The 25,868-nt window shown below is 41.5% G+C and overlaps 1 protein-coding gene across 2 annotated transcripts in view; it reads right to left on the minus strand.

Moving 5' to 3' along the window:
• Positions 1-1,146: 1,146 nt before the first annotated feature.
• The window catches only part of LOC147247285 (inactive phospholipase D5), a 50,789-nt gene continuing 26,067 nt past the window's right edge, over positions 1,147-25,868 (minus strand). For both annotated transcript variants that reach the window (XM_086180762.1, XM_086180763.1), the window contains exons 2-10: positions 21,177-21,313; positions 12,903-13,089; positions 11,435-11,546; positions 10,863-10,990; positions 8,541-8,738; positions 6,899-7,035; positions 6,598-6,763; positions 6,237-6,327; positions 1,147-5,691 (exon numbers count right to left, since the gene is read on the minus strand). In XM_086180762.1, coding sequence (XP_086036888.1) covers positions 5,153-5,691; positions 6,237-6,327; positions 6,598-6,763; positions 6,899-7,035; positions 8,541-8,738; positions 10,863-10,990; positions 11,435-11,546; positions 12,903-13,089; positions 21,177-21,313 — 1,695 coding nt within the window. In that variant the 3' untranslated portion in view covers positions 1,147-5,152. The remainder of the gene's footprint in view (positions 5,692-6,236; positions 6,328-6,597; positions 6,764-6,898; positions 7,036-8,540; positions 8,739-10,862; positions 10,991-11,434; positions 11,547-12,902; positions 13,090-21,176; positions 21,314-25,868) is intronic.

Consider the following 25,868-nt stretch of genomic DNA (forward strand, 5'->3'; position numbering starts at 1 on the left):
AAATGAATGCCAAACACACACGCACACACACGCGCGCGCACAAGCACACACGAGATATAACCTGTTCCCAAAATCGAGTTATTTTGAGGCCACATCATACAGCGTGTTCATTGTTTGATACATTAAAATATAAATTGAGCATTTATGTTATATCTCATGGCATCCAAGTAACTGAAATATGGAACAAGTTTGATCTAGTGACCTCAAATGTACATGTAGTTTTCTCTCTATGGAATTCACATTTACGAGATCCTAATTTTATCATTTCTCTTGCATACAATTTTGGTCTGTTTTCAACTGTGTTTTAACAAAAGAAGCCATTCATCAAACTGCTCAGCTCTTAAAGGACAGCAAAGGGTGTATTTCTCAGACTCCAAACTTTTATACACTAAAGAAAAAAAAACCTTTCAAATTAAAATTTTCAGAATCTTTTTAATGGAAGTGAATGGAAAGAAGCTTCAAATATTTTACCTTTACATGGAGGGTTTTTTTTTTGTCACACCTCTCTTAAGCTTGTTTGTGTCTTTTAAAGAAAAGGATTCAGCTTTATGCATCTTTTGATATTCAGCTTAGAACTTTTTTTCTTGTGCATTTCAGCAACTCAGCACTGAGCTTGTAAAAATTACTTTACATTTCCTGCAGTGAATTCTTTTTCTAGTTAGGAACTGTGTAGAAATGTCACCTCAGCAGTAGTGGTAACATGATCTACTCTGGGGTCTCCCCTCGCCAACACCCCCAAACTTTAGTTTTGTTGTGAAAAGCCAGATAATTCCTGTATGCTCTTTCCTTTTACATGGATGAAACTCTCTCTCTCTCTGATAAACTAATCAAACACAGTCTTTAATCGCAATGATCAGCGATACAAATATAGATGAGCGATCCTGATATATTGCAGCCGTCCTTGTGCCAACTAACGGTTAGTGGGCCAATCTGGTAACGACCTGAATACTTGAGCATAAGCAGACACCTATTCATTCAGGCTACATATAGGATGTGATTGACAGGTTGCCTAAAGTACACTAGGGATTAACTTCTGGGGTAAGCCTCCTTGCTTGCTTTAATCAACAGCTTTGTGTAAAGAAGTCACTTATCCCTAAATACACATAAACACAACACACACACACACACACACACAAACACGACACCAAGAGTACATATTTTTTATTAAGAGTACAAATTTAGCAACCATGTATTTCAGTAATGTGCATTACCAAAGATATTCAAATAAATATACATTCCTCCTGTATTCTTAAAGGTTTATAAGATTTATAATCACTAGAAAGGCTCGTGTATCTACTGTGCACTTTATAAAGGCGGGGCATGCAAGCAGCAGTCATGCCAGAAACAGTTTCAACAGCATAAAGGTAGGCGACAGTTAAAATCTTTACAGTTAGCGTTTGAATTGAAACAGTCAGTAAAAGGGCTTCTTTTCATTAATGTTCTTTTTTTTGTTTTGTCTATTAAAAAAAAAGGGAATCTCACACAGAATATTTTGTGGAAATTCCTCCAGGGAGGGAGGGACTGACAGACTACAGGTTAAAAACTAGTGGTTTCTGTTGTTGTTTTGGCTGGAATTTTCTCATGTGCATGTTTCTTAGTAGCAACTATGGCTGATTTTAAACCATGGCACCTGTGTGTTAAGAGCTATATTCTTTCATAATTAAAGGTATAGATAGTCCTGGTCCCCATGCTTACTGGTATATATTCAGTGCTTTCCACGATTAAGATAGATTGTAAACAAGTAATCTGAATAAAGACCTTGGTATAGTGTAAAACGGCAGTAATCCTGCCAAGCATCATCCATCATAGCAGGCTCCTGGCTCCTGTGTGACAATCAAAGATAAATAGCAGCAAAAGCACATCTGACTGCAGACCAGAAGTCAGATTACCAGCAGTGAAGCGTGGTGATTTACAGGGAAAAAAAAAAGTGAATATTTATTACTGAGATAATACTCTTCAGCACAGAAATATTAGTGATTGTGTCTCTGTTAGTGGCAGGGCACACGCACAACAGCAAAGGTTGTTCAAACATGTCAACACTTATATTTATTGGTACTCTTTTGTTTTTTAATTTTGATTTTTATACATAAATGTTTTGTATGTTACCATCACGAGGTTCAGTACTGTACTGCGAGTGTTGTAGGTGTTGTTGAAGACATTCTGATCATTTCATATTGAGAAACGGTTCAAACCTCCATCCCCATCATGCCCTTGCCTTTGTGCATTTTTAAATGAAATGTTGATAAACTGTCTCCAAACGCTCTATCAAGGCTGAGTGTTTACACCGTCCTGTCCTATTGCAGGAGACAAGCTAGAAATGTTCCTGATCTCCTCTAGATGGCAGGATCTCTCTACCTTGACCAAGCTGGTGCTGGGGACAAATGTTTTATCTCCGACTGGGATCACTGGTTTCGCGGCAGGGAACAAGTTAGCGGGTTACATTTGACCTCGGAACAAACAAATAGTGTTTACAGAAGGATGTCACCCATCATAACCGTGTGATGCATTCTCTTGAATGCCTGCTTGATTGATTCTGAATACATCTGAAAACACTTCATATTCTGATGAAGAACTTTGATTAATCTATGGTCATAAGATATAATTAGAAATGAATAAAACATAGGAAGAAGTAATCTTATCATCCAACGGCCACAAATTCATGAAATTGTGGGACCAAGTTACATTTTGTGGCCACAAATTGGTCAAATTGAGGGAACCAGTTGTATGTTGCTACCATGAGTGATAGGATGACATTTTGTGGGTAGAAAATATCTGATTCTTTCCCTATGATCACTCTGGAGTTCCTTAGAGACATTTGTTCTGCTTTTACTTGAAGTCCACGCAAGAACTGTTGCTAAAAGTTGCACTCAAAGCAAAGAGTGTGCAAAGGTGTAAGGTAGCGTGCAGTAATTAAAAATGCAAAGAAGAGTTGCTGCAAGCTCTCAGTCCGGGGTAAATAATTGCTCTAAACAATCGTGTGCCTAAACTCCAACTCCACAATGGCAATATACGTTAAATTCCAGGCCAACATGTCCGTCAGAATAAACTGCAGCAACTGAAAAGCGCTGTTAAAAATTCATTTCATTGATTCTGTTGGCAGCAGGGACCCTCCGGCCCCGTTTGCTAAATGCCCCTTTAGTATTTGTCCAATAAGTCACAACATTACTTGGAAGAGATACAGATATCCCATCGATTCCTGTTCTTTCTACAGGATTTGTTTATGGGAACTGGAATGATTATCTATAATGATCCTCTCAGATCGATAGAGCCTCTCACACCAAGGATATTGTACCTGTCTAAGTAATGAAGGCTTATTTTTTCAGTGATGGTGACTGATTGAAAATTCTAGGTCAAAGGTCTTTTGGGGTTGTACAACAAACCATAGACTGAATACATCACTACGGCATAAAACGATTATGGCCGACAGTCCATCACCCCGCTGTGAAGAAACTCATGACGCATCAGTTCTTGTTTCATGTATTTTGCTGATGATTTTTAAACTTAACATGGTGGAGAGCGTATTGCTCCATGTGGTTGTTTCCATCGCAAATGTTTACCATCGCAAGTGTAAATCAATTCATTACTTTTGGTCCTCAATTGAAAAATCATTTGGATCCAACACATTTGCATTCAAAAAAGGCTTTCAGCGTCAATTCATTTGTCTCTCGTGACAGCTGATTAAGTTCTCGGCAGAGCTTTGTGAGGTTGTCTGCTTCTATGAATGTCATTTGACCGGATGTCACTATGAGCTCGCCAGCCTGGTTGCTCTGTGTGCAGTTTTGAATATCATACCAATGCAAGGTAACTCCGAATATTGCTGAAAATGCAAAAAGCTATATACATCTGTACCCACGACCAATGTGAGTACAGAGGCAATAGAAAATCCATCACATGTACTTTATGTACCGCTAAGGTGTGTAGCTTTAAAGCTACTTGTGTTATACTGACTGTTCTCTCCTTTTTAAAGCGTGATCAGCTGTGACGATGTGATGATTACCTGGACTGCAATATTCTGATATTAATCTCATTAAGACAGTGCTGGCAAGCCAACCGAATTTTCTGATGGCCTTATTTCAAATCCGGTTGTAGCTGCAGTAAGCAACAGTCAAATCAAGACAAGTGGAGTATTCTTGATGTGTTTCCTGATCAAGTCTGAATTTTTCTGAGATCGAATTTCCAGTGAAAGGTCGGCCTCCCTCCTCAGAAACTCAGAAATACCCAACAAACCCTGGCTTCTCTGTGCTTCGGCAGTGCGAACGCTTTGGTACCAGGCTGTTGTTAGCGCTTACGTTTTAATTGTGTCACATTTAATCTGCTCATCTTCTACCTGTTGACATGTTGATACAATGTTGGTGTACTCAAAGTATAGCGGAGAGTGTTGCTATCACATGCAAACAGTTGATATGTTAGCAATTTGTGCAATGTGGGTTTTGGGAGATGGAGTCACTCCCATTTCCAATTTCTGAGTTTCAAGTTAAGAGGAACATGGCATCCGTGAATTTCAACCAACTGAAAATCCTACATGGATTTTCATCCTTTTTGGACACAGCAGTCAAACTACTTGACAACTCAGTTACAAACTGTGCTCAATGCAAAGTGTCTTGAATTATCAACAAGGAAACACTCAGAATATACCACAGCGCAGAAATAGTGTGAAGGGAAACTTAGGGATATGAACATTCACTCGTCAGACTTTGAGTTTTACATTGTAAACATGACAATGAATGGAATATTCTATTGGCATCTCGTCTTAACACCTTAACTGAAATATTGTCTTATTTAGAATAAGATCCGAATCGATACTTGTAGGATTGCAGTCCATGTAAACTGAGTTACTGCCACGTGAGTGAGACTTCATGTGTTTCCTTTTCACGTTCTCAGCAAGGCAGAACAGATTAAATAAGTAGCAAGGTTGTAGTTTGATCTTTTGTTTAAACAGTATATTCATTATTATTTCTCTGTCCTCTAAATCTACCAAAAGTGCCAAACTGCAGAGGAGCATTTAGATTCCTTCCTGAGTTCCTCTGCATTCCAAGTTCTGCAAACCAGTTTAATCTTAAAAGTTGTTTTTTTTCTCTATAAAATGACAATAATAAAATGCTACAAAGATCCGGGGTTTCAAGTTCCAAGCATCATCCATCATGCCTTGTGGTTACAGGGAACCATTGTAGACCTCTCTGCTGCCACTGCTCTCAGCAGACAGAGTGTGCGATTCCACTGGATGGTCGGAGTGAGAACCTTTCATTTCTTTGTTGTCAAGGTGACCCACCTTCTCTTGTCCCAGCTCCTGGTAACTGTCTATAACTGGCACCAGTTCACTGGCCATGCTTTGGTGGCTAGTTTTGCTTAGTTTATCATGGTGCCGCACTTTGACTGTCTGTCCATCAACTTTGTGACCGTTTCTCATCAGTGCCGGTCCAGTATCATGCTGGCCTGCTCTGATAGGTGCAGGTCCACCATCTGTGTGGGTGGCTTTGAGTGGCACATGCTTCTTGACCTGGCGCTTGCTGCAGACAAGGATCTTATTGCCCTGAAGTGAGTGAGTGTAACGTGAAAACCAGTCCCTCTCAAAGGCAGCCCGTAGCTGCTCCACCACTGTAGAGTTCCTCTCCTTGATGCCCTCTGGCTGAATGATTACCAGACCTGCTCCCGCATTAAATGTAAACTCATTCCCCACCCAGTCCAGGTTGCCTGTCAGGACACGTATAGGAGAATAAACAAATAAGGGATTGCAGAAAACCTAGTAGCAGCAGGGACAAACAAGACAGAAACATCAACCCAGTAAATCATGACTTTCTATGAATTCTTCTCATACCATGTGGATAAATACGCTCTGAAGGTGAAATACTCTTATTCTCTTCCAAAAAATTGATTCATCACATGACTCATGACACAAATCCACATGCTGTCATATTACATTAGCATACTTTTAATGTGTTCAGTAATTATTTGCTTTAGAATAGGCAAGATATCTTTGTCTAAAAATTAAATGATGACAGGTGTTCATTTGGGAAAAAAATGAACATTTTACAGTTGTTGGTTGGTATATCTTTGAATATTTCGCAGATTATTCCTTTCTTTGAGCTAAACTAGGCTAATCTCCTGAAAGCTCTCGCTCCGTACGCAGCACCCGGACAGCAGTTGTGTCTGTGTTCATCTCAAGCAAGCAAAATCTCTGAAACGTTGAATTACACTTTTAAGTGAGAGCCAAATAAAATTAGAATCAATGAGCTCACCTAAATATATGGCTTTATCCGTCACCATAAACCTGTTGTGGTTTATTCCCTGGAGACTACCATCCCTCTGCACTCTGGGGTTGAAGAATTTCTACAAACACACACACACACACACACACACACACACACACACACACACACACACACACAAAGAATCAGTTTAAGGACTGATATATTGTCACCTCTGACTTGGTGCTATAGGTGGTGGACTGGGTGCCGCCTGAGTTCACATGCCTGAGTAAATGGATCTGACTGACTGCCTCATCTATTTCCATTACACAAAAATCTAGCCTTTCCATGTAAATGTAAAGCGTGTAGAGGACTGATGGCGTATCTGTGGAGTTGATCGTAGTCTACTTACGGCCTCCAGTGAGCAGTTGGCCTGCTCCATACACAGACTCCTCAGCGACCAGATGAAGTTGAACGTAAGTGGATGAGTGTTTTCCCAGCAACTTATCAACAGACGGACCCGCACCTTCCTCAGGATCAGAGCCTCCCGGATAAAACCGTCAATACGTGACCAGTACCTTGGCACAGATACAGACACAGCCAGATAGACACACGAGCAAAGTTTAATCACTGGAGTCAAAACAAGGCATCCAAGACTGTGATGAGGCTGTCACATAGCAAAGGAAGCCACAGTGTGACGCTGCAGAGCTAACCTGTAAGCATTCCTGCTGAGGAGGGGCAGGTAGTCAGTGATGGAGATGTATATGAAATGGCTGGCCTCCTGTATCACCCTGGAGATGGCCTCCAGGTCACTGCTACGATCTTTGGGGATGAAAACATCCGGGGAGGTCTGTCAAAAGAGCACAAGCACATATACAATCATCGTTATTGTTCACCACTGGGATTCATACGCATGTGTCTGTGTCTTTGCATGGTGTCTACCTGGCAAGTCTGGATTGGCTGAAAGAAAGGAAGGTTAACTTCAGCTGTAATACTTGGTTTCATGTACCAAATGCCTGTAAGTGTCTATTTGGTTGGTTGAGGATGCCAGCAGCACAGACTGATGCTTCTGCATCACGCCACAGAGTCATTTACTTTGGTAAGAAAGAAGTCATGATCTGTGTTGAAGTTCACTTCTCTCATTTGAATGTATTGACTGAGGACCTCCTGTCTGCCTCCCTAAGTGGGCGGAGCAGTGGCGACACCCACACGACACAGAGACAACAAATGACTTTGGAGGACCATTTCAGTTCTATACTGGGGGTTGACATGAACACGCTCACACACACACACACACACACACACTGAGCTAAATGAAAGTGTAACTGTCAGTGTGTGCATATTTGTGCTTTTCTATAATATTAATCTTTTGTAAATCGCAGCAGTTTTCTGCCGCAGGTGACATCATCATTACTCATCTGGAGGAAGACCCCTCAGTGTTTGATAAATGTGCTCTCCTACTTCACTTACTCGACTGTATGTATTACTGCATTTTCAGTGGGGGGGGGGGGGGGGGTGCTGCTTAATGGGATGTGCACATTTGACTGTGCATAAGTCAACATATGGGTGACTCCCTCCTTATTGATCCTAAATACCTACAGCAAAACTGCATAAGTAGCCAAAATCTAAAACCAGTGATTGAGATGCTTAACTTAGCAGAAAAATATTGACTAAAGTACAGCTGCACATTTCGCTGCAGCCAAAGTTGCCCCCTGTTGGTCATGACACGAAATGCAGGTTTGGCTTCATTTCTCTTACATCCTGAAGGTAAGTCTAATCGTTTTATACAGTAGACGATCGCTCTGTCTTATATTGAGGGCTCTGAGAATTAAATTTATGAGTGTGTCATCATGAATAATAGTTGGAAGCACCTGCTATTGTTCACGATGACACTCATAAATTGCCATCGTGAAAATGACTTATAACACCTACAGAAATTGTCTGAAAAAAACATGAAAAAGATTTTTGACTCTCTAAAAGGATTTGTTCCTCCTATTAGCTATACTGAACCAAAGAGAAGGTGGACTTTTGTAAATCTTATGAAAATTAACAGTCCAATTATGCGAGCCACTCGTTAAACGCAGTATCTATGTGTGAGATGGAACCAAATGTTCTCATGTGATGTTTCTTTATATTATTTTAAGCAACATCTGAGGGGGATCTTTGTGATGTAGCTCCATTATAAAAGCCTAATAGCTGCTTTTTGTCCTCTCTTCCATTTGTGGCAAACACCTCTTCAGTTAATGGCTGCCTTGCACCTCATCTCTGAGTATCCAGCAGAAAAAAATAAAAATAAAATAGCTTAATCAGGCCGTTTTGCTGTTCTGAACAAAATAATGCTAGTGAGCTTCTTACCGAGATGTAGGCTTGAGCCTTGGTGCTGTTGAGGGTGAGCTCCAGAGGTGTGTCTTTGTTGAAGAGGGCGAACAGGCGCTTGGACCAGAAGGAGGGGATGAAGTCTCTATACTGAAGCCCCCAATAGAGGCTGAACACTCTGTGTAGGTCCAAAGCCAGGCAGCTGCAGTCATACACCAGCACACCCAGCTCCTTCCTCTGGATAACAAACACAACAATCAGGTCATCACCTCTGGCCAACATTAACATCTCAACCTTTTCCATATCATAAATATTTAAATCATCTCTTTCTTTATGTCATCTCCATTATAGTTGTCTTTGTCAATGTCTCAGCACCTTTATGCATTAATCCATGTTGTCTGATCCAATTCCAGACCTTTGCCCATCGTAACCCTATACTGGTTCTTCTCTCTGTTCTCAATGTTCTTTCTTTACTCTGATGGTTTTTCATATCCAAGAGGCACTTTTTAATTTCAGGTTCTCAGCTTTTACCTCTAATAGCTTCTTCTTTCTCTCTGCACTACATGAACTAATTCCCCTCCTGCAGTATTCAGTGCAAAAGAGGAAATATTCCTGACAACTATTAAGCCCCTTTTTAGACCAAATAGTCCTTAGACTTTCCTCCAGAACCATTTGTCCTGAAACTAAGAGGCCTCTTTGTCCTATTGTCAGTGTTTTGGCAGCTGTCTAACGACCCACAGAGGTAAATTAGCTGCTGATGTGTAGAAAAGGAAAAAGAACCTCTACACTTTCTTGTTTGTGGCCGTTCCTAATTCTTGCAGGAAGCTGTCTCCAGCAGACAGCAAACTCAACCAACAACAAGGTACGAGTTGAGTTTGCTGTCTGCTGGAGACAGCTTCCTGCAAGAATTAGGAACGGCCACAAACAAGAAAGTGTAGAGGTTCTTTTTCCTTTTCTACACATCAGCAAGCTAATTTACCTCTGTGGGTCGTTAGACAGCTGCCAAAACACTGACAATAGGACAAAGAGGCTTTTAGTTTCAGGACAAATGGTTCTGGAGGAAAGTCTAAGGAATATTTGGTCAAAAAAGGGGCTTAAATGCCAAAGTTATTTATGCCACACCCTATTTTGAGTCCTCAGTAGGTCCTCATTTACATTTGGGTCCACCTGCTTCTACCCTTACAACAGAAAATGAAGGAACACATCAATGATTTACTGCGTCTTTACATTTTAAGTAAATTTGGTGAATCTGATAGCAAACGGTTGCTTATTTACACATCCAGCAGTCACAAAGGAGCATGATCATTGATTACGTAAATATAGACCAGTTTTTCACATCCTCGCCTGTGTTTATCTCAGCTCTGTTCTCTTTTAACCTCTGAGGGGGGAGATAAATGCCCTAGTAAGTCTTGAGTTTTGGGTGTGGTTTGAACTTCTCTCAATTCATCTTCCATGAGGATGAGTCAAAGCCACAATCTCTGGGTGTCTAAAGATAGATGAGGGTGTCTGAGAACCTGGTTCACACTTAAATGAACCAGTCAAGCAACCAGCTTTGAAGAAGCACATGAAAGAATAGTCACTTTCGATTTTGGGATATTATCCTAACCACCAAGCAAACACTCACTCTTCCCACAACTTTTTAAAGTATAAAACCCCAAAACGCAACTTATTTATAATTTCATTATCTGCACAAATTTTTTTTTCTTCTTATCGTTCACGTCTATAATTGTGCATATGTGTAAATATATTAACTGAATATCCTGCGGTTTGACCAGGTTAGCATTAAATATGCTGCAATCCAGCTTTGGAGGTGAGCCTGATATTACAAATGTTGAAGCTACAGCGAGCGTGTATTTGTGTATAAGCACAATTTTAAAGTGATACTTCACCCAAAAAGTCTTTTTGCCAAAACTGCTCCATTCATCCAGTTTCATGCAGTGAAACCCACAAACGCTTTAGTTTGAGCTAAAAACAAACAAACTACAACACTTCTTCTTTGGTGTTTGCATTAATGAGTGTGGAGGAGCGTAAACAAGTGGATTCGCCTGAATGTGCCAGCTGGTTGTACTCAGTCTGTGTCTAATGCCAAATCAGTCATATTTTGTTTGACAAGTCAAGTTTTGCTGTTGTTAGCAGTTAATCACAAGGGTTGCCATTAGCGTCGAGCTAAATATATGTACTTGACTCTCTCTGGATTCTGGAGTCAAAAGGAAGTATTGCAGGAAGGAAAAACATCCATGTGAGCTCAGGACAGCCCTTTGTAAAGACTAGAATACACTTTTTGAGTGAAGTAATGGTTTAATAAACTGTGTAAACTGTAAACTGAAGGAACGTGTATGTGTCTGTGTGGTGCTCTGATACTGTGGCCAGGGATCTCCAGTCCATGCTGGCACTGCCGATGTAGAGGTGTCTCCTGTCGACCACCCAGAAGGAGGAGTGGAGGTCTCCCTTGATCAGCGCTGTCGTGTTCACATAGTGAACATCAGCATCTAGAAATGGTGAGAAAGACACCAGGACAAAAGGCAGAGGAACAAAGTCAGACAGAAACTAGAATCAAACTGCCCCATAACAAATCAGCCTTCATTTTGATACTCTTTAAACAAATGTAATGGGACGTATAGTGGAGGGGGAAATGGTCCCTTTCCTATTTCCTGCCCCTCAACTTCACCTCCTCTGCATTCATTCCACTCCTTCATACTTCTCTCTTTTGTTTCCTGACAGTATCTTGCAAGATTGTGACAAAATGTGTCCACAAATAGACATAAAAGAACCTGCCCAAGTACTCAAAACTGCCTGTTTTGTTATCACACACGCACGCACACACACACACACACACACACACACACACACACACACACACACACACACACACACCACACACAAAGAACAGTATAATATAATTTGTTTTTAAAATAGGATAAATGACAGCTGACTTTTTGATCTGGCGAGCATCTTGAGCTCGGTGGACTCGATCATCCCGCTTGAGATCTTCAGCTGGATCCCTTTAGCTCCGAGCCCCTGGAGCCTGGACAGCAGAGCCCGGCCCTGAGAGACACAAGACAGACCATCACTGGGAATCAAAGCCCTGAGTACACACACAAGATAACCGCTGAGTTATGTGTTTCAATATCGCGGCACCATATTCACTCATCATCGATTTTTTTACATACAGCACTGACGCACACAATCCAAAGGTAATTTTCGAGGTGATTCACAAACACTGAAGAGGTAAACTCACATTGAGTAAAAAAACACAAACAAAAACCCCTGATGTAAAGATGTTCTATTTGCATCAAAGCCTTTGAGTTTTTAGAACTCATCTGGATGAATCTAAAGGTTTTGTGGTCACTGATAGTCACACAAACACTCCAAAGTGCACACACCTGCTGCCAAAGCAGCAACCCTCCACCCCTTGCAAATTTGTCTTCACAGAATATTGAATTTTCTGGTCTGGCCGGCGTCCAAATGAGATTCCAATTTTAGCAGCTGTTTGCAGAGAGATTGCTGCAGGCTGAAAGGGTATTAGCTCCTCGTGCCCTGAGGCCTCTGAACCAGGTATCACTTTCCAATGAACAGCCTCAGGCTTTCATTAGCACTGACATACTCTATCTTTTACTCTGTGTGTGTGTGTGTGTGTGTGTGTGTGTGTGTGTGTGTGTGTGTGTGAGTGTGTGTGTATGCGTATACGCGTGCCTGCCTGGTCAAAACCTTTAAATTGTCCGATTCAAATCCAAAATGAATGGCTTGCTCACTGCAAGCACAGTCCTATCTTGTATTCAACCAGCAAGCACAATGTGAGATGCTGTTATTGAGTTTCACAATCACTCTCACATATGAGAATCCCCCATGAGCCGAGATACCTGTGCAATCTGCTCACCCGCGCGAGAATGCAGTTAAAATTCAGACAGTTAAAGTGATACATGACCCAAAAAAAGTGTTTTTGCCTTTTCATTTCTCACAAATAGCTGATTCGAGCTCATGCAGATACCTTTTCCCCTCCTGCATCGCTTCATTGAGACTCCAGAATGCAGAAAGAGTCAGCCACGTATATATTTGGCACAAAGCTAATGGTAACTAAGGGCTACCAACAGCTGCAGCAACGAAACAACAGAATAAGATTCCAAAAAATGTTCATATACAAACTTTCCAGTGCATCATGTGGTAAATTCCATATTAATCATCCACCTCAGTAACCCCAGGCATTTTTGAGCTAAAAAAAAACAACTTAAAGTGAATGTAAAGCATTAAAACTAGCAATTCCTCGTCATTAAATGTGTCATTAACACTTTAAAGATGACCAGTTTCCTACCGGACCAATTTTAAGTTGTTTATCCCCTGCAAGACAGACACAGAATTGGAATAAAATCTCCTTTTGTCACCGTCAGCGTTGAGTGGTTTTACCTGTCTGGCAGCAGGCTGAAAGCTGGATTCATAATCGGAGGAGTTGAGGAGCCACAGCGGGGAAACTATCTCTACAACCCTGACAGCTCGGTCCAGGAGGCTGAACAATCCCACTGAGAGGGGGAGGTGGGATGTACCATTGTCTACAAAGGAGATGTCCTCTGGGATGTTCTCTGCTAACACAACTCTGCAAAAAGTAATGAGAAATTATAAAGGAAACATAATGGTTTAAGAGAGAAAAAAACAAAACAAAACAGAAAGGTTAAAAAAAAAAAACCTCATTACACCAAACCATAGAGACCTGTTAATGGAAAAATACAGAGGAAGTTAACATCAGGTTCATGGTATCTCACAAAGCAATTATCTGTTTGCATTAGTCGCAGAATTATTAAGAGCCTGAGCACTGCTGAAAAGTTCTATTGCCTCATTCTTCAAGGGAGTCTATTAATTGACAAATTAGCTTACAGAACCCTTCCTCCTCTCTCTCTCTGCGGATCGTTAGCTTAATGAGAGAAATCAAACTTTCAAGACGACGCGTGGCCTTAGATTCCATCAGGCATCATTAAGTTCGGCACATATTGCCTGAGGAAGGAAGGAGCTGAGAATAATTGAAGGTTGATGTGCATGCTGTCAGCAGTGTAGATTCAATTACACCTATGCAGGGAAAACCGACTCATGCTTGCTGTATCGTGTTGCTTTCTTATCTATGGTGCACTTTAATGTTGTTCCAAGGTTGCACGGTAAATTATTCAAATCACATATGGAGTCAATACAAGTTAACTGCCTGTCAGATTTAGTGGGTTTCTCGATGTAGTCGAGTGACCTGTTTAAGATTTCTTCAGCTGTCTGTTTTTAAAATGAATCCAAGCTGACGTAAACATATATTATATATTCCTTTCATCCAAGATGTCAGGTTTTGTCTGCACTCATGTCGCACTTAAACTGCACACACACACACACGTAACTTGTAACTTAACCTGTTCTCAAAAGACTTGAGACTCCACGCGTTGTTGGGGTTTGGGATTTACATGTAGACAATAGATCTGTGATGAAATATTGAAAGTACAGTTCACCCAAAAAGGAAAAGGCTAAAAACATGGCGCGAGTAGCGTTTTTCAAAACAACGAAGCATGTCAAGGCTTCACACCACTTGGATTACTTCAAAGTAGCAGTATCCAGGCATTTTACTGGATGTGTTTTTATGCCTTAATATTGGTTCACTTGTTTGAGAGATTACCACAAAACCTTTTCCTTTTAAACTCCCAACAAAATTTTGTTGACTAGAAACTGGAGTTCCTCGGGAATGTCATTCCATAGTTGAGGGGCCCTAACAGAAAACCTTCCCTTCAAGTCTTTCGTGCAGAGGTGGGATCAGTCCACAGGTTCCTTCCCGAGGGTCTCAGGCTGTGAACTGTTTGGTACGGGGACTACAGTTCAGAAATGTAATCTGGGGCCATGAGGGGCTTTAATGGTGAAAGGAGAAATCTTTAAATCGATTTGAAAACAAATGGGCAGCCAGCGCAGGGTAATTAAAATGGAGGAAAGTGTTTCCCTTTTCTGTGTTTTTGCCTTGCTGCTACATTTATGGACAGTTTGGAATCCATCCACTGAGTTCGAGTTCATTCCTGCTAAGATACTGCTATAATAGTCACATCGTGTGAAGATAAAAGCACAAATGAGTGCCTTGGTGTCATTTAAACTCAGCACTGATTAGACTCTAGTGACATTTCCCAGGTGCCGGGAGAGCACTTGAGGCCCTGTAGACTTCAGGCTTGAATCGGACTTGCAAGAAAAGACACAGCACTCTCTAATGTATCTCCAGTTCTCCTTTTACACCCACAGAATGCCTGAAAATGACAGCAGCATCAACACCAGAGAATACAGATTCAGCCCCAGATATGCAGCCACACAGAACCAGGCTATTATCAGGCTCCAGCGCTCACCACAATCCCCCTATCTGGGTTGGACATCGATTTCTGCCATTTAAGAGGGGAGATTTTACTGGGGGAGTGCTCTGTGAGGGTGAACAACTCGGCATAAATTGTGCTGCATCACTAGATAATTACATCTCTGGGTAAAATGCTGTCATAGAAACAAGCAAAACCACTCTGGCCCAAGAATTTACTCGATGACATGTGAGGGGATGAATGTCAGTGAGAAATGCTGATTGTTTCTGTGGTTTAGTGACTTGGACTTAAGATGAAAGTATTGATCTCACACTGAAATCAAGTGTCACAACTGCAGGAGATCCGCACTAAAACTGCATCTGGACTGTAAAAACTGCACTTCAGAAAATGAAATGTAGGATTTTGTGTGTTGATGCCGGCACGAGAAACCTTAATCTCACAAGAGGTGAGTCCAGCTGCCTATATTGATCATTTTTGAGAATTTATTCATGTATAACATTTGTAATTTACACTGTAATAGGCGTTGATTTTGTCAGTACAATCAATTTAGCAAGTAGACATTCAGTTTATTCTATTTGCATCTCCATGGGTTGTCGTTCTATACAATAACCGTGAAGATAATTCAAATTAAATTGTTGAAATTAAAAGTATGCAATGTTGTGCAAAGATCAACTGCAATGATACGGACGACTACACCAGTAAAAGTGTATAAAACCATATTTGTGATTTTTAAAAAAAAAAACTGTACACATGAGTGTAGATCAATCATGTTTTTAAGTAAATCACTTGTAATGGTACAGTGTGTTATTTATCTATCAGAAAAAAACACCAAGTGTCAATTTCAATGATTTATCATTTTAAGGATATTTAAGATTTATATTTATTTGACCGGCATTTTGACGAGTCCTTCATCGAGACAGTAAAACTCAGCAGAGTCGGTGCTGGACGGCTCCCTGTGGTAAAAAGATTGTAGCTCTGGAAGCAGTCAGCCAAAATGTGACAGCTGAGGGCCTCGCGAGTGTCTCACTCAAGGGCACACAGGCAGGAGGGTGTGCTGCAGGTGATAATTTACTGGCATCACTTTTACAGGGCAGTTGCCAACTCACAGCTTCGACATGCATTCCAGGCGAAAGTCTAAAGCAAAGTCAGGTTTAGGAAACTTGCCAAAGGTCAAACTGTAAGACTTATTTCTCCCGTGATGATAACGTGCTGATTTCATCTCATGGAGAGAAAAGGTGTCCGCTACAATCCAGCAGATTCCATGTTTGCATTTCTATGTTTTTCACATACGAGTATGCATAGTTTAATTCAGCTTAATTTACGGGTTTCACCCATAAATTTCACACGTAATCCTACCGTTTGCATACGTGTTTCACGTGATATTTACATGGGTTTCACATGAGGTGAAACCCTGAGGTTTTACACGTAATCCCTTGGTTTGCACACGAGTCTCTACAGGTTTCACAAGGAAATTGACGTTGGCATGACAGTGTAGTTTGTTCAAGCAGGACACGTGAAAAGTGCATGCACAACATACATGACATGGGATTTTAACATGTTTCCAAAATGCAAAAATTGCCTGCGCACATTTGTTTTTGTTCAAGAAATCAGCTTTTTTGTAAGGGACAGAATGGAAGGCGTGAAAAGAGACAACAAAAGAAACATTTACATTTATCTAAACATGTACACCCCAGGAGTTGATGGAGAACAGATGCTTTATGATTCTCTCATGATTTATGATTAGCGGCGATTTTCTGACACAGATTTGGGGTATTGAATGGGGCAGCAGGAGCTTCTGCCTGTAGGGGTTTAAGCAGTCTGAGGTGTGTCCGAATGAGAAATCCCTCTCTGAATAATAATTGATTCCCGTCTTCACTCCCTGGTGCTGGACACAGTTGGAACATTCAAATTTATTCTTTTAAGAAGAAGGAACTCTACCTCCTGCTGTTTTGTTGCAAAAAAAAAAAAAAAAAAGGGCAAAACTCTGGGTATTTCTCTGGGTGTGTGACAGATGTTATTACTTCAAGAGATAACATGGGATCACATTGAGACTCACAGCATCAGCTCCTGACATCAGATTTAATTTATCCACCCTCTCTTTCGTGAGCCAGCCTGCGCTCTGGATGTGCGGCGGTGGGGACATTAATATTGGTGTCACGACTGCTGCCCTTCTCCCTCCATGATGTCCATTTTAAATGCCGATGTTAAGTCAAGTGTCAGCTTTTGTCACAGGAAAAAAAAAAAAAGCATTTAGGATGTAAATTCCAATCCGTTATTGGAAGCCTGAGTCACTTCGAGTTACATCTCTCCACAATGAACATTTATGCAAATAGATGTCACACACTCAGTTGGTATCCCCTACAGATGACATGACACACATATTCATGAGTATGGACATTTCAGAACCTGTAATTTCTGGAACATTTAAACTGTATATTTATTGTCTTATACTTTTTTACTGTCTATACTTGTGATGTTCTTTTAATGTACCAATGGAGACATCAAATTTCGTTGTATAGCTGTGCGATGAAAATGAAAGCACCAGAGTGAATCTAAATGAGGTTTTAATATTTTGCCCACCTCTTACGTATCTGTCAGAACTGACGATATCATATTTCATACAGGTTTTTTTGTTTTTTTTTCCCATCGTCACACATAAATCACATCTATCAGTTTAATCGCCTCTTTCTCTGAAAGCTATTCTAGGATAAACTTGAGAAGCAGTAGAGGTCCCGGTTCAAAGTGCTGAAGGGAACATTTACACTCAAAAGCGGTTTGAAACCCCAAAGCAGCAGATGACTTTGGGATGCAAGGGAGGCGCTAAAAGCTACACAACAGCTAAAAGCTACACAACAGCTAAAAGCTACACAGATTCGGGTTTAGTGGCTCATCCATCCTCCATGCCTGGTTTCTACCCTTCCACAAAGCCTCTGCAGATCAGTTTTAACATACTTATTAGCTGTTTGACACCAGACTGTTACACATGTACATCTGGGAAACACTGCGCTGAATCACCAAACATCAACAATCAACAGCAACACATGTTTTCGGAAACCTAAAAGTAATTATGTGGCTGGGTTTTTTTCCCTCTCAGCGGAGGGAAATATGAATCGCATTAATTATTTGCATGATAAACACATAAAGCAACTGTGCCCAGCAGAGCCCACAGGTCCCGTCGCGGAGATGCAACCGTGAGCATCATTTATTATTCAAGAAAAAGAAATTAATAGGAATTCCACGTCACAAAATAACCAGCTCCTCTGTGACTTGTTAACATGAAAACATCTCAAACAAAAAGACTGCTGAGGTCATTATTTGGGCAACTGAAAGTCTGGCAGAGGTTTGATGTTGTGAGGAGCAATAGATGTAAGCAAAGAAACGTATGCTCTTTTTCCTGCTGTGCGTGCACGCACACACACACACACACATACACACACACACACACACAAGGTTTATTTCTTTAAACTAAGGTAAAGCTGATTGTCCTTGCAACAATAGCCACGATAGACAAGGAGGTCCTCTTCTGTGACAGAGGTATATCTCTTGGTCTTTGTCGTTAAAGCAGCATGGAAGACAGTGGCAGGGTTTCTGTGGTTTTATATCTTTTCCTCTCGTCCGTATTTGGAACAACGTTAACACAGCCGGGTTGACTCGGAGGCCGATGTGACAAAAAGTGGATGATGGAGGCTCCCAGATTTCATCAGCTCCATTTTTTGGAGTTGATAATGAAACACGGACCGCTCACTGTACGTGGGTGGTGCTGGAAGCTTCACCTGCATTTTGTATTCAAGCCAGTGTCTTTCAGAAATGGACCAGTGAACACTTGTGTCTGCGGCAGAGTCCCTTGACATGGGAGGGAATGTAGATTAAACCCATTCTAGACAAAAGCCAGCTGTTACAGGCAAATACGGGGACTCGAGGGCACTCTGAGGAAAAGGCAAACTCAGCCAAACCAGACGTAGAAAAAACCCCCAATTCTTTTCTCCATAAAATGGATCCGGATCCCAGAATTTAATGGGTTCTTCCTTGGCCTGTGCTACACCCCTCTATCAAATTTGGTGCAATTCAGCTTTATGGCTGGATCATTTTCAAAGAAGAACAATCTTGCTTCCAGAATTGACTATAAAAACAATTTACGTGCATTTCAGTTGATGGATTACAAGTATTTTTAGGGGTTAAAGAGAGAATAAATAAGCTTTTGTGCACCTCATTACAAATATGTCAGCCTCCTAGCAATCAATCACTTTATTCACGCCAAAGGAACTTGCTTTGAGCAACTGCTTAATCATTATGTTAGTCTTGTAAAGCAGATAAATGTTTCAGCCCAGGCAGCTGAAAATAAAACTTCATTATTAAGTCTGTCTCTCAAGCTCGTTGGATGTACATAACTCTGGGAAATCCAACAGCCTACATCTCTTAAATTTGTTTGGGGCTAAGTCTTGAACTGACAAGATCGCCGTGAACACAGACAGCAAACCGATAACGACTGATGAATGATGTCATTGCTCATTCATGCCAAAGCCGGAACCAAGCAGATATCTTCCTCCTCTCCCTCATCATCGCCTCCTCAACCTCTGATTTGTCTCTGTGCCAAGCGTCCTCCAGCAGGTCAAATCCAACGTTATGAGCCTTAAGTGGAAGAGAAAGATGTCTGCCGGAGGTCTGAGGGGTTTATTTGAGCCGGATCCTGCCGGACCGAGATCCGGCACCTCTGAATTTTGGCCTCCCTGCGTTCCGGTACTTATTTGGGCAGATCCGGTACCTCTTGTATTAAAAGAAAATATGAAAACGTTTTAAAAATGTTTCAAAATACAACAATAATGTGCATAGATACATTTACAGACCAAATCCTTAGAATTTCATGTTGTTTATTAAGATTCAACGTCATTTGAAAGAGTCGGAGATCTGTTGATGCACTGACGCCAACAAACCACGCCCCCGACACCAACAAATTACCTTTCGAAATTCTGAGGAGCAAGCAGAGAGGAAGTAAACAGTTACTATTTCAACGCCAACATGTCAAAAGGACAGTTAAATTTGCTGTTTTTTCAAAAAGAAGGAAGAGTCGCATGACGCTTTCAACGAGCCTCCACAAGCGGCGACGAGGGCAGCTGCAGCGGTCATGTTGACGATCAAAGTCGGCTGCAGCAGGAGGCCAGCGCCGCCACAGTTAGCCAGGTTCACCTCCAGCTAGCCAGGTTCAACCCCAGCTAGCCTGGTTCACCTCCAGCTAGCCTGGTTCACCTCCAGCTAGCCTGGTTCACCTGCAGCTCGCCAGGTTCACCTCCAGCTAGCCAGGTTCACCTCCAGCTAGCCAAGCCGGGTCTAACGTGATGTGGGGTGTATTGGACAACTAAATGGTGAGCAGACCGTCTAACAATAGGCCGCCGTGCCAATCTTTAAATACCGTAATAATAATAATGCAAGATTTGTGTGATTTATTGTGAGCTCTTTTTTTTGTTTGTTTTACAAGTTAGACCTGTTGAGAAAGGAATTGCTGACTGTAGACTCTAAGTCCCACCTGTGGTGACGTGGGCATTCACCTGTGCTGCGCAGAGGAGGCTAAATAACTGTGAATTATCGTCATAACTTTGATACTATGGATATTATTTGAAATGGAGTCTTGTAAGTCCCACATCATGGCAAGTGGGCATTTGTATGTTGTTTTCTGTGTACGTTCCGGGACCTGTGCCCCTCTCTCACCCCTGAGCTGTCCTATGTACTTAGTGTTCTGGCACCTTATGATTTACAAATTAAGCAATGGTTTTCCATGTTGTTTTTCTGTGCTTTCCGGGACCTGAGTCCATCTCGTCACCGCTGGGGTGTCATATGTACTTTGCCTTCCGGTACCTTATGATTTACAAATGAAGCACTGACTGAGGGGTTGTTAAATGGCTGATTTGGGGAAGAAGAGATGGGCAGAGACATAAAGAAAGAGATAGAGGGAAGTAATTTGAGGCTGAACGATAGATTGATTTTCAGCCATGTTGCTACAGATGTTGTTTAGCTTGTAAAACTGTAGGACAAAAAAAAAAAGAAGCTAGCAGCTCTCGAGGCTTGTATAGATCTTATGACCGTTCTGGTCAATTATATTCAATTCTGCCGAGCGCTGGTTGCACGGGTTTGCTACTGATTATTTCAGCCATATTTTTCACATTTTATTTGAGACAATAGAGCTTTCTCTTTTCATTAATGGAGACATTTCTGCAGAGGAATGCAGTGAAGTGTACTAAGAGTGTATTGAAATTAAAGGTTTCCACCTCCTGTTTTGTGCATTTACTGTTTTTTAAATAGTCCGAGAAAACACCGTTAGTAAGCAGAATTTTGGTGTGTGTGTTGTGTGTTTTGGTGGTTATGCATCTCTCACCTGCAGTTCCTGCTACAGTTCTCCTCCGTGATCCCGTCTTCATCCTCACCCCAAATGTCCACGGCTGAGAAAATCAACGCCACCAGCACAGCAAAGCAGCACACCAAGGCGAAGATCACGATGCACTTCTGCTGAGACTGCAAGAGAGGAGGAGAAAAACAACATTGATTTCCAAAGTGTACTTTCCAACACAACTGTAAAAACAAGGCCAAAGTGCCCCAACCTTGGCTCCCATTAGCAGCTGCTCTGGCTGACAGTTCACATGATTTAATGCACAGCTCAGCTGCATAGCATGATGAAGAGGGGAATTCATCGCAAAGACCTCGAAGGTCTGTGTCTGACCTCAAAGGCTCAGTTATATATAACATCAGGCTGAATGAATGAAGGAATTAGCGCACGAGCAAAGCAATTATCGGAAAAACAATTCTTCCTTTTGGCACCGCATGGATTCAGATTAAATCCAAGTGATTTTTAAAGTTTTTGATACTAAAATATATCAGTTTTAAAGTTGCTGACATAAAATCTGGCAGCTGTAGCTAAAGAATTATGAAACGGAAATGTTTCAATGTCTGAAATGTTTGTTTACAGGACTGAGTCACACCAAAATGTGGTTTCTGTCACATGTAAAAAAAAAAAAAAAGCCCACCAACCAAACAGCTCCTCCAGGTGCTAAATTACCCGAAAAAGGAGCATAATTCATTATTATTGACGGGAGGTGTGAAAGTACTTCTGCTTCCTACTGGGACTAATTCCTCTGAGGTTTGAGGACCTTTGGAGGACCTGATCACAAAGACACTTAAGAATTACGGTGCCTGTCTCTCTATATTCCTTCATGGACGTGCTCTTGGTGCTGAATCTGACACGTGTCCTCTAGATGACATCACACACACACCTGCACCCGGCGGGGTCATGTCAGCTCCCGCGAGGCTTAATCTCATTTTGCTGAAATTGCACCGAAACATGTATTTTCCAATTCTTACTGCATAATTAAATCTTAATCGTGGGTTAAGGATGCAGTATCTGGATATTCCTTGAGGGAACCTTTTGATGTGAAGAGTAATCCAGCAGCAGTTAACTAAAATGTCAATGGCTGCAGGAAGAAAAGGTTCAAATCTATTGGTGTGTCAAGTTGACAGGGTGTATCTGAGGCCATGTGAGGCAACATGGATGGCTTGGGAGCAACAGGGACTGACCGTGTTTCCTCCAAGTCCTGACCTTGTGAGTGATGAAGGTCAGTTCACTGCGCTTTGACAGTATTGTTGCAGTTTTTGAGGGTAAGCAACCCGTACCAGCTGACAAAGGAGAGAGTGAGGACTGATTCAATAAAACAGCAATATATATACATGACGACGGGCACAAAAGTGAACCTTGAGATAAAAGCACAAGCGCTGATGGCCTTTAAAAAAAAAAAAGAGCAAAATCTACAAATTAAAAATAGAACACACCTTTTTTTTAAAATGTCATAAAGTTACTTTCCTATTTCATATAAATATCTTAGTCTATTTTTTTTCCCGTATACTCCAAAATTCACCCCCCCCCCCCCAACATTTTCAATATCACAGGACCTTTGGACTCTAAATCATGACCAGATATCAGTATTAGACTGGAAGTGCAGGACACACCAGGATAAATCCAAGCTGAATGTGAACAACACGTTAGCCCTCTCAGTCTGAACCCCAACCCTCCCTCTCCTCCTCCTTGATGCAAATTCATCACTTCATCATGAGACAGAGGGAAACCTGATGCAAATGAAAGCAAGACCACTGAGGAGATCTGCTGTTATGCTGAGTCTCAGGTAAATCTTAATGAGCTTAAGTTCTTTTTTCTAAAAGTCCTTCTCTGCTTCATCCAGCAGTTCTTTCTTTCTTTATTTATTTACTGTATTCTAGATAATTCAAGCAAACTTGCAGACTTTGCTCTTGTATCAGCAGCTCAGGTAATATTCTTGATGCTTGTGCTTTGGTGATCATTTTGATGTGATTTTAACTTGACCTATAGTGACCTTCTGTATCTTTCCTGCTGACCGTCAGCAGCTGATGGGGGCGGGGGCGATGCAGGGAGCAGGTTTGAGTGGCCTCGAGAATTAGAGCAAGAGGTTTGTGTGTGCGCCCCCAAACATTTAGCACCCTCAGCTTTTGCTCGTTTGGACTATGCCAGAAACCATCACTGTACGACAGAGCGGTGAAGGAATGAGCCCTAAAACTTGGAAGTTGAATGGTCGGTTCCCTTGCCTTAAATCAAAGGGATATTTGAATGGGTTTTCAGTTAAAAGTGTTAAATACAGCTGGTGGTTTTCACCTGTATATTAACATGTGGCTCTAAGGGAGAAAACGTGAAAACGTAAGACGCATTCATGAACTTCAAACCCTAACGTGTTTAAAAAAAAAAAAAAAGCTAACAAGCGCTAACAAGGGGATAAACATGACTACAAACGCAGTCACGCCAAAATCAAGTTCATTCACAGCATCATATTGGCCTTCCTATCCATCAGATACATTCATGCTTCAGGTCATGAATGTGATGTTCATGGAACACAAAACTTGTGCGTCAAATAAAGCTCTGTTTGCCACTGAGCTTATTTTCAGCACTGATTTAAAAAAAATCCTGTTAACTTTTGGTAAAGGGAAACCACGGTGATACTAACTTCTGGGTTGGCCTATAAAAATAAGTCACCCGTCCAGCACTCTATTATATACCAGTATATACTAGCTGGTACCCAATAGCACTGCCAGTTTTTCTTTTAAATGGGTTTTCTCTGCCTATATAGCCCTCAGTTCTTAAAAGAACCGTGCAATATTGCTGATATGTGATGATAGAATAAATTGTGTGACAGGGTACTAGCCTGTCCATCCTCTCCTTGCTCTCCTCTGCAGCCTCAAGCACAAGCTGCAGAACTTAATCTCTCTAATGGATCTGAATTCTGAGGGAGGAAGACACAGCTGGATGCCTCTAGGAGCTTTCACCCAAAGCACTTTACCATTGTGTGTGCGTTAAACACAAAGTCATGCAAGGAAGATTTTTGCTCAAGGAAACGGATCAAACCAGGGACGCTCTGATTACTAGATGGCCACTGCACTGCTTGAGCCTCTCTATACTACTTAAAACACATCCCGTTTGGGTGTTGTGGTGTTTTAAGTACAGTATGAGTCATACTCTCCTTGACTAAAGTATTCATTGTTTTGTTTATCATTTTTACATTTATTAATATTATAAAATATCCAATGATTACAAGTGTTCATCATAGATTCATATATAGTTAATGCAGTGAGCAGCTGAAGCTCTCTGACCTGCACTTGCAGGGAAACTATTTGTTAACCACTTCATCCCGAAGCACCAAAAATGATTCTACGTGAACTGAGCCGATCATTAGCGGAGTCAGCTAGTCTGCGCTCCTCCTCCTCCTCCTCCTCCTCCTCCTCCTCCTCGGAGACTCGTCTCACATCATATACCATCAACCTCTGAAAGCTGCGTAAACACAAATCTGCTTTATTGTCTTTATTGTACTTCAGAGATTCATGCTCACTGGTTCTCATAGGAGGCTGAAATTAATCTACCAGCTGGTCAATGGAGAGAGGCGACATTCATCACACCCTCACACCCTCAACCTGACACAACCATCTGTCTGAACTGATATCTGACATGAGGAAAAAAGGGGCTTTATGTTTCCAGGCAGCTCTGGTGTAAGAGTGCCCCTATTTGTGCGCAAGCTATCCAAGCAGTGCACTGAAGGATACAGGACTGACCACCTGATTGTTAGCCAACTGGGACACATCCAACTGATTGGGAAAAGTGATGAACTCCAGTGTAGATGAACTCCAGGCATCTAATAAAAGCTCTCTCAGAAAACACTCAGTGTAAATGGAGGTCAAATCAAAACTCCCACACCTGCTGGCAAAGACGAGCGACGACAAAACCAAGCTAAAACACTGGCTATCACACGTGGTCGCATGTGTATGTGCGGAGTGGCGGTTATATGAAGCGGTCATGCTCAAAGTGTGCACGGGGGACAGGGTCACTGACACCACATGACACCAAAGAATCAATGGACCTTTAATAACAGGAAGTGACATGTTTTGCTTGAATGTTGTTGCCACATAAACAAGAAGAAAAAGCCCCTCGATGTGATTATCCTCAGTGAGCAAAAATCTCTTTCCAAACTCCAGTAAAATTCACCCACGATGTTTTAGTTCTCCTACCAACAGTCAGACTCTCCTGAACATGGATCTGAACTCAGCTTGGCTCTGTTTCTGTCCTGTGCGAACACTTGTAAGAGGAATTTGGGATGTTTGCAGTGACCGTTAATTAAACATATGCAAAAAAAAAATTTTTTTTTTCAACCAAAAGCAATTAGACTTGACTTTCAGAAAGAGTCACTTGCATAATAGACATGCTCGCCTGCTGTTTTAAAAAGCTCCCCAATGTCCCTCTATAAAAGCCTGGCAAGACTTGTTCAAGGTGGATGGTATGGTGCCAGATAAACACACAGACACACACACACACACACACACTCTCTCTGCATCACCCTCTTTCAGACAGGGTTGAAGCCAGGCTTGAGAGGGTGGATGTTTATATCCTGTGATCAGAGGAAGTCTGTTTTAAACAGCGGACGTCTACTGTTCCCTCTGCCAGATCTGTATGTTGTCCACTGTCTGTTCTTTGCTGTCCGTGAGAGGACTGGCACTTTCCTCTCAT

This window comes from Aulostomus chinensis, chromosome 16 (genome assembly GCF_037954235.1).
Source record: "Aulostomus chinensis isolate RoL2024-O1b breed Wild chromosome 16, RoL_Achi_v1.0, whole genome shotgun sequence".
Taxonomy (NCBI): Eukaryota; Metazoa; Chordata; class Actinopteri; order Syngnathiformes; family Aulostomidae; genus Aulostomus; species Aulostomus chinensis.